The 13695-nt window shown below is 44.9% G+C and overlaps 3 protein-coding genes across 3 annotated transcripts; 2 read left to right on the top strand and 1 right to left on the bottom strand.

Moving 5' to 3' along the window:
• Nucleotides 1–106: 106 nt before the first annotated feature.
• LOC131293127 (uncharacterized) lies at nucleotides 107–2278 on the top strand. Its single transcript, XM_058321205.1, has 2 exons — nucleotides 107–2098; nucleotides 2165–2278. Exons 1-2 carry the CDS (start codon nucleotides 107–109, stop codon nucleotides 2255–2257), a joined length of 2085 nt encoding a protein of 694 aa, XP_058177188.1. The 3' UTR covers nucleotides 2258–2278.
• A 206-nt stretch (nucleotides 2279–2484) lies between these two features.
• On the top strand, nucleotides 2485–5840 carry LOC131282904 (actin-binding protein IPP). The gene is made up of 4 exons (XM_058312452.1): nucleotides 2485–3628; nucleotides 3859–4831; nucleotides 4893–4953; nucleotides 5022–5840. Exons 1-4 carry the CDS (start codon nucleotides 3176–3178, stop codon nucleotides 5410–5412), a joined length of 1878 nt encoding a protein of 625 aa, XP_058168435.1. The 5' UTR covers nucleotides 2485–3175; the 3' UTR covers nucleotides 5413–5840.
• A 1399-nt stretch (nucleotides 5841–7239) lies between these two features.
• Nucleotides 7240–9723, bottom strand: LOC131287936 (nuclear distribution protein nudE homolog). Its single transcript, XM_058317034.1, has 3 exons — nucleotides 9087–9723; nucleotides 8153–8999; nucleotides 7240–8089 (listed from the first exon to the last, which is right to left on the bottom strand). The coding sequence occupies exons 1-3, from the start codon at nucleotides 9399–9401 to the stop codon at nucleotides 7698–7700; spliced, it is 1554 nt and encodes a 517-aa protein (XP_058173017.1). The 5' UTR covers nucleotides 9402–9723; the 3' UTR covers nucleotides 7240–7697.
• Nucleotides 9724–13695: the final 3972 nt, after the last annotated feature.

Below are 13695 nucleotides of genomic sequence, written 5' to 3'. Positions count from 1 at the left end.
AAAAGTCATAGTTGTTTATACGATGTATTGAAAGATTGAAAGACTCACATTATTTGTGATTCAGAATTGGCGCCAAACTATAAGCGAAACTAAAGAAATAAACAAAATGTGTAACTTTTTGGAAGCCTGGATGCTGCCAGACGATAATTTCTATCCAATTTCTATGGTGAACCTCTTCATTCCCGACCAAAAACAAACGGTGATAGTAGTTTCTAGCACAGAACAAGTATTTTCGGTCGTAGTCAGTGATTTTGACGATGCAATTGGTGGAAAAACTGACCATTTCCCATTTGCCAAGTGCGATCCGGAGACGAACATCGGTGCAATATGCGGTTTAAAAAGTGTAGGGACGAATGTTGTTGTTGAAACAGCGAATGGAAAATTGATGATACACGATTATGTGGAAAACAAACTAGGCTGCATTGAAAGCTACTCCGAAATCAGGCCTACGGAACAGGGACCCGATAATCGTCGGCTGTTCGTTGTGAGTCAAAAGGAAGAACGGACCGTTTTGGAAGTCACGGACACAACGAATGGATTTTCTGCGTACAGCGTTTCGAAAAGTTACGTGATCGCTGCCGAATGCATTGATTCTCGAGCTAAATTTTCCCTTAGATGCTTCACCGTTAATGAAACAAATCAACGATTTTTGGGCGACTTTCTCGGTTTCTCCAAATTTACCAACGGCGAGGAAGTGATAGTGATTGCAATTTACAATCAACTTTTCTGGCTACAGCAACGCAGCGAAGGCGACTGCGATTTGATAACTGTGCGGTGTTTCTCTTCGAATGTGGTCGGATTTGAATTTTCCGAATGTTCCATCTGCTTGACGGTACTGCTTGAAGCTGGCGTTCTGGTCGTGTTTAATCAATCACTACATCCGGACACAGTGCTTGTCTCAAACTCCTTTGTGTATCTGCAAGCTCCGATCGAAGCCCATGCATTTGATAAAGCAAACAACTCGTTCCTCTATTCCAATGGGCTAACCACGCACCGTGTACGGTATCATTTTTCGGAGGAAACTAAACAGCTTGTAACCGAAACGGAGGATATTCCTGTCTGTGGCGTAGTAGCGATCACGTTGATAGAAAACAGAGAGATCGCACTGCTGCTAACGGAAAACCGTCAATTTTATACACTTCCATGTACTGGTAACAACCGGGATATTGGCCAAAACTCATCGAGAATGGTAACACTTCGCAAAGAAATGCGAGGCGTAACGAAACGGGTGACGAAAATACTTACGGATGAAGTTGAGTACGACAAGCGGCTGGGCCAGGCGATTCAGTACGAGCATTCCCATTTTAACGTTTTAGCCTTGTACCGTAACAAGGACGTATTTAGCAGGCTTTCACTTTTTGAGTTATCATTTCATCTGGAAATGCCGGCAACCCAATCAAACACAGTGTTGATAAATGGAAGCAGCAAGGAAGCTCCACTTGCCTTTGCCAGTGTAAAAATAAAGGTGAATCTGGGATTTTTCAATCTGTTGATGGAACAAAAACGTTGGACAGTTTGCTTGGAATACGATGAATTTGTTGCGATGTACCCGGTTCAAGAAACTTTCGACGCACAAGGTATGTTCCATGCGACGGTGTTTTTGTGCCAGAGCCAGCTCGCATCTGGTTTGCCAACGTTTCGGGCGTCCCTGTTTGCGTCAATACAAAACGGTGGTGGTAATCTACTGCTTAACATTCCGGTACCAACGAGTCCCTCCAAGCCGGAGAACGATGCTGGGCTTTTTATAAGAAAAATGGAAACAAAGACATCTGCACAAGAAACCCCCTCAGACTCGCAGAAACTTGTGCATCAAAACAATGCGCAAGCGGTTGAATGTATCGATAGGCGTATTCTTACTTACTGTATTCAGAATGACCATTCGAAGACGAAAGCAATAAGCTTTTCAAGCGCTCTCGAAAACAACAATATGGACACTTGGTCTGTGATCGCGAAGCCAGTCAGCGTTGGCTGGCAAAGGGAAAAGGAAGTGCTTTTCCTAAAAACCCACCATCCGGTGGCCCTTGATCTGGTGAAACGATTTTTGCTATCGTACGATGAGTACAGCGCTGAAATGAAGCAAAGGGAGGAGAAATTAAAGGTTCGTACTTAGTACTACTTACCGTTTTGTTGTCCCCACTGAACAGATTCTTTCTCTTATTCACAGGCAATGTTTTTGGAGCTACAGGATGTTACCACCCACGAGGCCATCGTCGGACTGTTTAAGAGATCTCGATGTAGCGACATAACTGTAGATTAAAAGAAGCATTTATCTTTTCCCAGTAACCACGGTTGAAATCGAAATCCTATTGCCTTTTTCTTTGAAAACCAACTGAGATAAACTTCCTGGAAAAGTCATAACATTACTGACAGCTGATTGTAGCAAACATAAACAAACCACCCACCTTGGCGTTGTGAATCGGTGTTGGTGTGTGGATACGGTACATGGTGCGCAATGCTGCAAAACCACTAGGCAGTTTCGGAGGAGAGCTATGCTGCATAAAACTCCATCATCGCTTCAGTCGTAGAGAGAGGCTTCAATTTCAACGAAGACTGCGTTTTCGTAATCTGGAGAATCATCTCCCAACTCGCGGCGAAGAACAAAGTAAGAATAGCTGCGAAAGAAAACAAACGTAGACACACTTGCTGTGGGTACTATGAATTAAACCAATTGTCTCACCACTCTGCTCTCGTGTATGGTGAAACGCGCGATGGTGGTAAAGTTTTCGGTTGGCAAAACCTCGTCATGGAAGTCGCCTGAAGGGTCGCGGTCACCGAGCGCCCTTTCGTCGCGGAGAGATGGATGGTTTTATTAAATGATGACTACTTTGATTAGCACGGAGGAAGGAAGCAACTGAACTGGTTGACGTTCTACAAAAGCTGCTGTTTTAGTTGCTGGCTCGCAAGGGACGACGTGCGCGGACGGTCGCGTTAATTAGGGCGTATGTTGCGAATTACTCGTATACGCCTGTTGTTGCTGTGGTACCGTGTCCGGTGAACGGACATTACGTGCAGTGAAGCAAAACGAACAATTAAACTTCGAAAGTCGAGTGAAACTACGGACTATGTGTGACACTTTGCCGTAGAGTTTGCAGTGGAAATAATAACGTTTGCCATATCGGAAACTGTGAAATCGTTGGGGTGTTTTGAGTTCAGAAAAATCTACAGATTAACCAAAATGCCTCCGCTGAACAGTTTCAATGGCAACAACTGTGGGGACATCATTTGTTCCCTCGGTTCACAAACTCCCAGTACGCCATCGGATTTGTCACACTCTCAGGTTGGCGGAGGAGGAGGAGGAGGAGGAGGAACAGTGACCGGTCCGGGTGGCAGTAGTGCCAAGCCAAAGTTCACCTGTCCACATTACGCCCAGAAGATGCTGCTCAACCTGAACGCACTTCGGCTGGACTCGCGCTTCTGTGATGTGGAGATCAAAGTTGGCGGCGGAACGACGGTCCACGCCCACCGGGCCGTCCTGAGTGCGAGTTCGGCGTACTTCGAGGCCATGTTTCGGCCGGAGCTAGGACTGAGCGAGGGCAAGCAACGGACGGTCACGCTGCACTCGATACGGGCGGACATCCTGGAGCTGCTGGTCGACTTCATCTACACCGGACAGATCGAAATCGAACAGGTGAGTTTTGGGAAACGACGCACTGTGATTGACGTTCGTGTAAACGTATGAAAATCTTCAGTATTATGAACAGTAATGTTCTTGATCATAAAGTTACCCTTTTTTTTTGGTAATTTTTAAGATTTACTTTCCACCTCTGCTTAACACATTCTAGATAACTTGCCTTGGTTATATTGGCCCTTATAGTCTGAATGGTTTTAATTGAAGGTTTTATTTGCTTTGCTCAACAGAGTAACGTACAGGAATTGCTGGCCGCGGCCGATATGCTGCAGGTGCCGGAGGTGGTGGACGGATGCTGCGAATACCTCTGCCGAGAGTTACATTCCACGAACGCGCTCGGTATCTTGCGCTTTGCGGAGGCACACAACTGCCGCCAGCTCGCCGACGTAGCCGCAAACTTTGTCCACAGCAACTTCCCGAAGGTGGCGCTCGAAGACGAACTGCTCGACATTCCGCACACGCTGCTCGTTAAGGTGATATCGTCCGAGGCGCTGCGTGTCGACAGCGAGTATCAGGTGTTTAATGCAGCCCTGCGCTGGATCCAGCATGACGTTGTCCCACGCCGGCAGTATGTGTTCGAGATACTGTCGCACGTTCGCATCGCGCTGGTTCCGGTCGGATTGATCGATCAGGCGATCGCCGATTGTCGCGATGTGTCGCTCAAGATAGCGCTACGCTCGGTGCGGAAAGATCTGACCTCGCGCCGCGGCCAACTGGTGCCGCTGCGCGTTTGCCCGAGGGTTTGCGCAAAGAAAAGCATCTATGTGATTGGTGGGTCGCGGCGGGAGCAGTCGGCCGGTTGGACACCGACCGATTGGATTTTCGAGTCGGTCATCAAGTACGACATCTTCCGCTGCGAGTGGATCGAATCGGCCCCGATGGAGATTGGACGCATACTGCCCGGGGTGGCGGCCCTCGGTGGTAAGATCTATGTGATCGGAGGCGAACGGGGCAGCCAGATACTGGCCAATGGGGAAGTGTTCGACACGCAGAACAACAATTGGGAACCGATGGCACCGATGAATGTGCCGCGGTGCGAGTTTGGACTGTGCACACTGGGCGGCACGCTGTACGCGATGGGTGGATGGATCGGTGAGGACATTGGCGGGTCGATCGAGTGCTACGATCCGATGAAGAACGCGTGGCGCATGGTGGGGGATTTGCCGGAACCGAAATTTAGCATGGGCGTCGTGAGCTTCGAAGGTAGGGAAGATCATGGCTAGGAAAAATAAAAAAATCCTCACTAAATACTGTTCTTCCGTAGGACTTATCTACATCGTTGGCGGATGCAACAACCACTCTAGATATTTAACCGATCTTATAAGGTAAAATCGTAGGATGCAAATATTTTATGCCGCATGGAATAATGCAGTGGTGTCCCGTATCATTCTAGCTATAATCCGGTAACGAACGAATGGACCAACCTTGCACGCATGCCAACGGCTCGCTGTTCGATGGGCGTAGCCATTCTTGATCGGCATCTGTACGTCGTCGGTGGAAATAGCAGTCAGCAGGAGGTTCTCCGCACTGTTGAGCGGTATAGTTTCGACGAAGACAAATGGTCCATGGTGTCGCCGATGACGGTCCGTCGTTCCAGTCCCGCCGTCGCTGCCGCCGATGGCCTACTGTATGTTGCTGGTGGTGATCAACCGTGCGAAATCAACTTTTACCGAGCGCAGATTACGATCGCGTCATTCGAGTGCTTCGATCCGATCACGGACCAATGGAAAGTCTGTCCGGATCTGCCGACGAGCAGGTCGGAGGCAGGTGCGGTCGTGGTTTAGATGAGTCTGCCTTTTCGTTTTGCGCTAACAAAAAATGCCATCTTACCAAAGAAGAGACGGAGCAGGGTGCTACCGGATTATTTTCGTTTCCATCGAAAGGAAATTTCCGACGCATGATCCAACCCAAAGTTAAGATGGAGCTTGCATGCAGTTTCCACACGAAATATTTAACCATTTTCCGAAGCTTTTTACACACGCACTGATACTCAACCTCACGCCAAGGAACACGACATTTTCAATGTAGTTACGGTCAAAGTCAACGGTCATGTGGTGGTGGAGATTACGAAATAAAATGAGTGTGCATGTTAAACAAAGTTTCTAGACACATAACGCGTCCAAAAATAATAATATCGCTCAGTTAATGTCATCAAAACCATCGTGCGTTCCATTCCCTTTTCCTTATGTACGTTGCAAATAAAGATGTTTTATCGAATTATTCTAAAAACGATCACCACGACTTTTTCTCTCTTTTGCATCAGAACGAGACAACCTGAAACATTTGGATCATTTGAATAAATATAGCCTTTATTATGCGTTAGTCTTCAATAGTCTTGCTCAGCACTCTCTTGCAATCACTTTTACGTACTTCCTCACCCTCTTTATTTTGCTCTATAGAAATTTTGAGTTTGTATTTTTCTGTTTTTGTTATCGTCCTAATGTTCTAATACACAAGCTAGATTGGTTGAACATTTATTAAATTCAACAACTGTTGTTGGTATATTTGCTTGTCAGTTTTATGTTCTTAGTTTTTGTTTCACTTTCGAATTGTTCTTTTTTTTTACCAGAATGTTTCAAGTACTTTCGAAAACGTGCTCTAAGCACAACACGTATAGGGGAGAGTTAATATTTGTTTCACTTTCGCCCATATTGCAGATCCTATTCCTTGTAGTAGCTCGGGTTATGTTTAATTTAATATACGCTTCGAATGCTCGTCATTGTTGTACAGCATCACACTTCAACCTAAACATTTCTCCCGCGGGAGCTGTTTGTTTTTATGTATTACACATTCCGGAAAGTATCCTCTTTTTACTTCGATAAAAAATAAAACTCCATTTTCTACTATAATTATTAAATTAAAGACGCAAGTATACACATCCAAGGCAAACAACTGATCCCGATAGACGACCGTTTTGAAGTGGACCATCGCGAAGAGGCATCATCTGTCGACATAACTAAAGATCAGTACGTAATCGAACCGGGGACTGTTTCCCAATATTACCGGGAATACTAATTAAAACCACAGATCATTCTAGTTAATTTACATAGCAAAAGGTTGTAAGTGCGAAAGCAAAGGCGAACTGCCAGCGTGAGAGATTTTAGGTGGCGTAAATATAAGGAGAAAACCTACAAAAATCCTTCTGAGGGTTGTTTTAACACGGGATTCGTTCCAAGAAAAAGGTGGTAAGCTTTGGGATCAGCTTCTATACTCCATCTTTTTATTTTTGTTGGTTGTCGCTCGGTCCTTGGAATAGCTCTTATTTTTCCCTTTGCAAAGCGGTGGTGCTAAACATCCATCTTTTGTAGCTAACTACGAGCTAACGTGCACTCACTACGTATTGCATATGATCGTAAGATCTAAACATTTATCTGAAAGCGATCAACGCGATTTCAATGCCAGTTTAGAAAAATCCCGGGCTACGTCACCGTCGACCGGATATGGGTGCCAAACGAAGCAGTAGTGAAACGGAAGTACAAAACACATCCGTGCTTTCATACAGAAATGTTCAGCGACACAAAACAAAAAAGGTATCGTAAATTTTGCGAACACAATCACACAGACCGGAAGGAGAGAAAAAAGCTTAGCTATCCTTCGAAAAAGGGGTTTCCATTCCTATTTCCATACTCCTGGCATGGCGTTATAGTATCTATATATACAACTGACGAAAGGTGGGTACTTAAATTAAAACATAGAACCGATTGAACGCCGAAGCGAAGCGGAAAGGAAACTCCTGATGCTTTGTCAATACAACCCTATTTCCACCTCGACACGGACGTGAATCGTGCCATCGCAGAGTACATTAAATAACTTAAATATCTCACGACCGTGTTGTTTTCTTATGCAAGAAGAAAAGAATTCAAAAACTCTAACCAAGTGGCGAGTTTTTCTGAAAGCCCCGCTGCTCAGACACATCCCGTCCGGCGGTTTGTTTGTGTTTATGAAAGGATGTCGCGCTGGGTGCCGCCTGGTCCGTTTCACGCCAAAGGCAAGAAATCCGATCGTTTTATGGTTTTGAAGGACGACAGACTCGCAGCTTTTTTTTTTGTTTGGGGAAGCGGGAAATGGTTCACTTGTTCGTTCGCAGAAGCTCCACCTTGGGGGAGGAAGCAGTCTGGTGGTGTGTTTGGGGCGTTTGCGTACCAATGGTGATGGTGGTCGGTTGGTAAGAGTGAAGCTGCACGTTGCCACTGCTCATGCCGCAGCAGTTTGCCGCACCGCCGCCCAGTGTCGCACCGTCTCCACTCGTGCCCGAACCGAGCGAATTGAGGGAAAGATTACTGTCGGCGTGATGGTGATGATGGTGCAGATGGCTTTGGTAACTGTTGCTATGGTGATTGTGTAGATGCGAGTTGTTTGTGAGATGGTGACTGCTCGCTGTCGAGGAAAGTCCTGAACCGGCGTGCGCACTATGGTGTAGACTGGACGCGGTCTCGCGGTTGTTGTGTAGCGACTGTCGGTGGTGCTGGTGGTTGTGATGATGATTGAGACTACCGTGAGCGCCCGTCCTTTCCGTCGTCGTGGTCGACGTCATCGTGCTAGCAGAACCTGCACGGTCCGACGGAATCCCCTTACTTGTTCGCGATGAAGGTTTGTGTATTTTCCAAGCCTTCAGCTTAGCTTCCATATTATCCAGCCGCCGGAGCAAATCGGCCACAATGTTCAACGTTGACACACGGTCGCTCGGTGCCATCGGTGCATTCACTCCACTTAGGCTTGAGGGAGTGCTGGACACAAGGGCCGTAGTTGGTGCATTATTTCCATTGCGTTCCATTATGAGCTGACTGCCGGGGGATAGCAGTAACGTGCCCTTCGACAAACCATCCCCAACAACATCGGCCAACGTTTTGTCACCTTCGGTTTTCGTGTCACGCCCAACATCGTTCAATTTTCCCGTACTTCCCTTGACTAGCAGGGACTGTTTGCTGCTGTTTAGATTGTTATTCAATGTTTCCAGCTTAGTCCCAGCCAGTTCTGTTTCCGAACCATCACCGAAACTAACGTTATTCAGCTGAGTGCTTGTACCGGAAGTGACCGCCGTGGCAATCGTCGTCGTACTTTCATTCGGTCCTGGCTCGTGCTGGCTTACATCTACCTCGCCTTCCACCGAATTTTCCCCGAACTTTTCTCCTGCGTGTTCCTCCGGTTTTAAGGTGCGCACCTTCAGTTCCTGCTTCAAATCGCGCGCCTCATCCATCAATCGCTGCAGCTTAATTTGCATCCGCTCCTTCTCATCCACCTCCAGCTCGAGCAAGGCATTCTTTTCGTACGCTTGGTTCAGCATCGATTCGAACTCGGCCACACTTTCACTGGCCACCCGGTTCGCTCGCTCCAGATCGTCATTTTTCTGCTCAAGTTCGCGTATGTATATCTAAAAAACAAGAAAACAAAGGAACCGTGTAGTGACCTCGCATGACATAAACCATGGTTGCCATGGTGAAGGACTCGGCTAACATACCTTCAACTTTTCGTTCTCCTTCGCTAGAATCCGATAGTCCGCATCGATTTTGTTCGTTTCGTTTTCCGTGTACTGCATCTTCCGCTTGTAGGACTCATTTTCCGTGTGCAGCTGGTTCACCAGCTGGTTCAGATCGCGGATCTTTTTCTCCTGCTGCTCGACCGTCATCTCCAGCTCGGCCTCCAGTTGACGCGATTCGGCGGTGAAGTCATCGAACTCACGCTGCGCATCATCCCGCTCCTGTGACACCTTCAGGCAGCGCTCCTTCCAGTACACGCACTCCTCTTCGACGCTGGTGAACAGTTTTTCTTCCATCGTGTGGCCTGTGCTTTTTTTGGCTACACTTGCTTAACGAAGCAAAATACCAAACGTCCACGGGCTCACGACGCTGCTCGCTTGACCTTGCTTTAACGGTGCAATTATTTCCTAACCGCTGCCCAGACTGCAGTGAAAAAGTTTGTTTGTTTTCGATTCGTTCTACCCACCCACACGGAGTGATACCTGGATGGTGCAAAAACACGAAAAATCAATTGTGCAACGAAGTTTCCATCGGGTTGATTCACTCTCTGGTGGATGCACCTAAACGATACCGACACAAATGATCGCCGTCTAATACGAGCGCACGACCATCATGCACAAATGTTCCGTCCCGAATAGCCTTTTCAAGATCGCATTGCTTGTTCTGTCGGAACGCCCCACAAACAGCGAAAAAACGCACCTGACGCACGATGAATGACACAGAACGGGGTGATTGCGATGCCAGCTCGTCGTACGCAACATGAACGATTGCTAGGGGATCGTACAAGCGCAAGCGCCACCCTTTTGCCAACACTTTGCAGAGCTGGTCGATCACTGATCAAACGTATTGCGAATAAAGTGGGCTTTCATTTTTTAACACAATTTATTTCCGTACTGTTTCTTTCTTCCGAGAAGGACCTACTAGGAGCACCCAAAACACACGAAACTACTGACAGCGTCATTTGACAAATAGCGTCATCTAGCGACCTTGGTCGTTTGCAAGGTTTAGAGAAGTTGTGATACTACAGTGTATACAGTACGCGCCGAATTGTATAGTCACTTACAATATTTGCGTCTTTTCGATTTACGTTTCCACATATTCCGTTGGCCAAAATTATAGCACTTGGAATCATAAACAGTACTCGAGAAATATAAAAATAATTAGCATGTAGAAAAATAAAACATTTACAGGAAAAATAACTAGGGAAAGTTGGGGCAAGATGCCGGTACGGGCATCGATAAGGGCTCAGTATAGGACTGTTTACTCGTGCCTCTGCATAGACTAACCTTTCAACAAGCAACCTTGGTCCATTTTCAGTTTGTTTTGGGTCGTCTTGCCCCATGTTTACATTGGGGTGCGTCCTGCCCCACCGCTCGGGCCATCTTGCCCCACTTTTGTCAACGGAGTCAAATCCAAAAGGTCCTTCGAAAACCTTATTTTATAAGAAATTGATAAGTTTGAAGTGGTTTTTCTTATTTTTCGTACATAAAAAAGATGTTTAAAAATTCAACTATGAAAAAATAGAATGCTTTTAATGAATAGAGAAGAGAGAAATGTTTTTCGGTTAGGGGGGGCGTGCTGCCCCACTTTACCTTACAAAGTTATTGAAAAGTAGCCAGCGTAAAGCGACAGCCGAGCGGGAGCGCCGGTAATCGGCCCTTGAGCGCCGGGGGGCTTTTACCACCTTGACGGCGTGGGTTCGAGAACCCCCCCCAATACTATCCCTGCTAACAGAAAGAAAAGCCCTTACCAACACAGTCGTTGCGCCAAGAAGAAGAGCTAATGCACTTGCACCCCACCCCTTTACCATAGAATTGATTTATAATGTTAATTAAAGACATTATTTTATAGTTTTCGTTTTTAACTGAACATCTAGTGAATTATTTCGTTTTTCTTTATTACTTCATTAAATATTTTTCATTACTTTTCTGAAAAAATGTATATAAATATATAGTAAATGTATATTGTTATTATTTTCCCACCATTTCCTCTTGCTACACACACCTCCAGCGTTCTCTTGCATGCTTGCATTATTATTCCATCGTGTCGAAGTTTTATTATTCCCAGCAGTTGACTGCAACTTTTTACTATTTTGTTTTTACTACTAAACGTCAAGTGATTAGTACACCGGTGCCATTTCATTATTCGATACATAGTGCGATCATGGCTTGGCTTTTACTGTTCCAAGGGATTTATCATCATCATCATCATCATCATTAGTGTGGTATATTGATCTTAATATTTGGTTTAAATTTCACTCTGATCCAGCAGTTGAATTATCGATTTGCTTCTGCAGCAATCCTCTACAATCCACAAACTTACACATTCCCCTACTAAAAAGGGTGTTCTCAATCGGGGGTTTTAACATTTAGTCTGTGAAATAATATTTCTAACGTGAGCATCGAAAAATATTGTAACTTTTTCGGCATCAAATCGTCAAACAAAAATAATTGCATTTTTGAACGATTGATTTTCGGCTTGAGATTTAACTTTGTCTATTGTTGTTCTTTTTGTATTCGTAAAGTTAAAGTTTTCCCTCGTCCTCTAATTGTATTCCTGCCATGCTTACGACATCCTTTTCGTCTACAAAACATATCTACAACAGCCCCGACGGAAGCCACGGTTTCTGCCCGGCAGTAACCATACTCCTTTCGTGTGCTTTCTTACCTATCTTGTATGTGTTTTACTAACTCTTTCTTTTAATTCGTTCAGAATGGGAAATCTGTTCTATTGGTAAGTTACGTTAGAAACTTACGTTTCATTCGTTTTGAAATGTTTTTATTCTCATCTGAGGCGTGTCCAGTGTGCGGTGGCTTATGAAGATGTTGTCCTATTCCTTTCTGCTCTTTGTGACCCAATTCTATTTGTGACTAGTTATACTTTTGTCTTGCGCTGCATATGCTTGTAGTTACCATTCTGGTCCTCTGCTGTATTTGTATCTCCTTTTTTAAAATTCTCTATCGGTGGTTGCCTTTTGCTTCCCATCGCTTTCTCCGCGTTGATCGATTACATTTTCTTAACGTGGCGCAGCACAGCGTTGTGCAAAGCATGGGAACACATTGAAGGAATTTGCCTAATCCATGCTGCACGCGGCAATGCACTGATAAGCCACAGGCAGAGCTACAACATCTCGTCCATAGAATTTTTCGTTCTTACGTATCTACCCCATTTTCTACAAATTGCATATGACGGAAGGGGGGAAAAAGGGAAGAGGACACAAATAGTTTCGAATGGGGAGGCTAGTTTGCTTTGCTTATCTACAAACAAGAACCGTTTCCTACAGGGCTACGCAATGTCGTCATACAACCGTATTCAATTCAACCTTCAGCTCGTTTAGACATATTCCACATAAAACCTGATGATGAGAAAAGTCATCTCCATTCTACGATAATAACGTGCGATCGATCTCTTCGGTCAGATTTATGGGAACGATTAGCTAAATATGAAAGATTAATGTCCCTCCTTGGGGTTGACGATTTCCTGCAGAGTTGCATGTCCTTATCCCTTGGAGGTTGTATGGATTCGCTTCAATATGGCAGTGTGGTTGAATATCTAACATCCATTTGCGCCACTACTAGGCTTGGCCAATCTGCACACACACACTCACACACATATAAACATACATTTCTTCAAATCTTTCGTAAAGTATCCTTTCCACAGTTTTATATGTTGCAAAACAAAATTGTAATGAAATGACGTCATTGGACCGCATTGGGTCAACATGGTAAACTTAAAAAAGTATCCTGCGATTCGGTGAGGGTTTGTTGAGTGTATTGCGACAACGAAAACCTTATCAATTGCAAACCATTTGTTTGTGGGCTTGATCAACAAATAATGTGTGACAACAGTGAAACAAACATATGAAAAGTTACTGACCACAACTACACCGGTTGCGAGCTAACGGGTGAAACGTATCACTTGAGAGCATTAACAATTACGGGCCGAAAATTGAAAAGTGAATGTAAATTATTACCTAAAATCAGCATCCTCCGCACATCGCCAATGTATTCATCACAATGAACAAAACCGTGTAGTATCTACAACTCTGTTACACATGTATTGTATTGTATCGCTCGATATCATCTTGTTTAGCGAAAATCGTACACTTTGCCTCAGAATATGTGTTTTTGTTTTATCAACTGTCGGGAATGATAACATAACTGTGTATGTTTTGCAACGTATGCTTTTTCCTCTTCAAAAACAATTTCACACTCAATCTGCATCTAAGCTCAAAAGGTGCCTGTGTTATGTTTTTTTTGTTACGTTACGTTCAATGCTAGCAACAATTTTAACACTTTCCTTCCACCCCTTCATCGTCGACGTAATCATCAATCACAGTTGAAGCATAAAACTAAACTGACGTATAATCACAATCGCTTGTAGTTAGCAGATTACTTTTCCCTCGCTTTAAAAGTTGGTTTGTTGAACGTAGGTATAGACCGGACCATTTCTTGCCCACATACCATTCCCTTTGGGGAAGGGATTCGTCCAACTCGTCTTGATATACTTAAAAGGATCCGAATATTTGGTAGAAATAACCACCCTTAACAAAACAGAACGATGACCCAACAGAGTTTTACAATTACCGTC

Source organism: Anopheles ziemanni, chromosome 2, assembly GCF_943734765.1.
Source record: "Anopheles ziemanni chromosome 2, idAnoZiCoDA_A2_x.2, whole genome shotgun sequence".
Taxonomy (NCBI): domain Eukaryota; kingdom Metazoa; phylum Arthropoda; class Insecta; order Diptera; family Culicidae; genus Anopheles; species Anopheles ziemanni.
The sequence above is the reverse complement of the archived record's forward strand: the minus strand, read 5'-3'. Positions and strand labels throughout refer to the sequence as shown.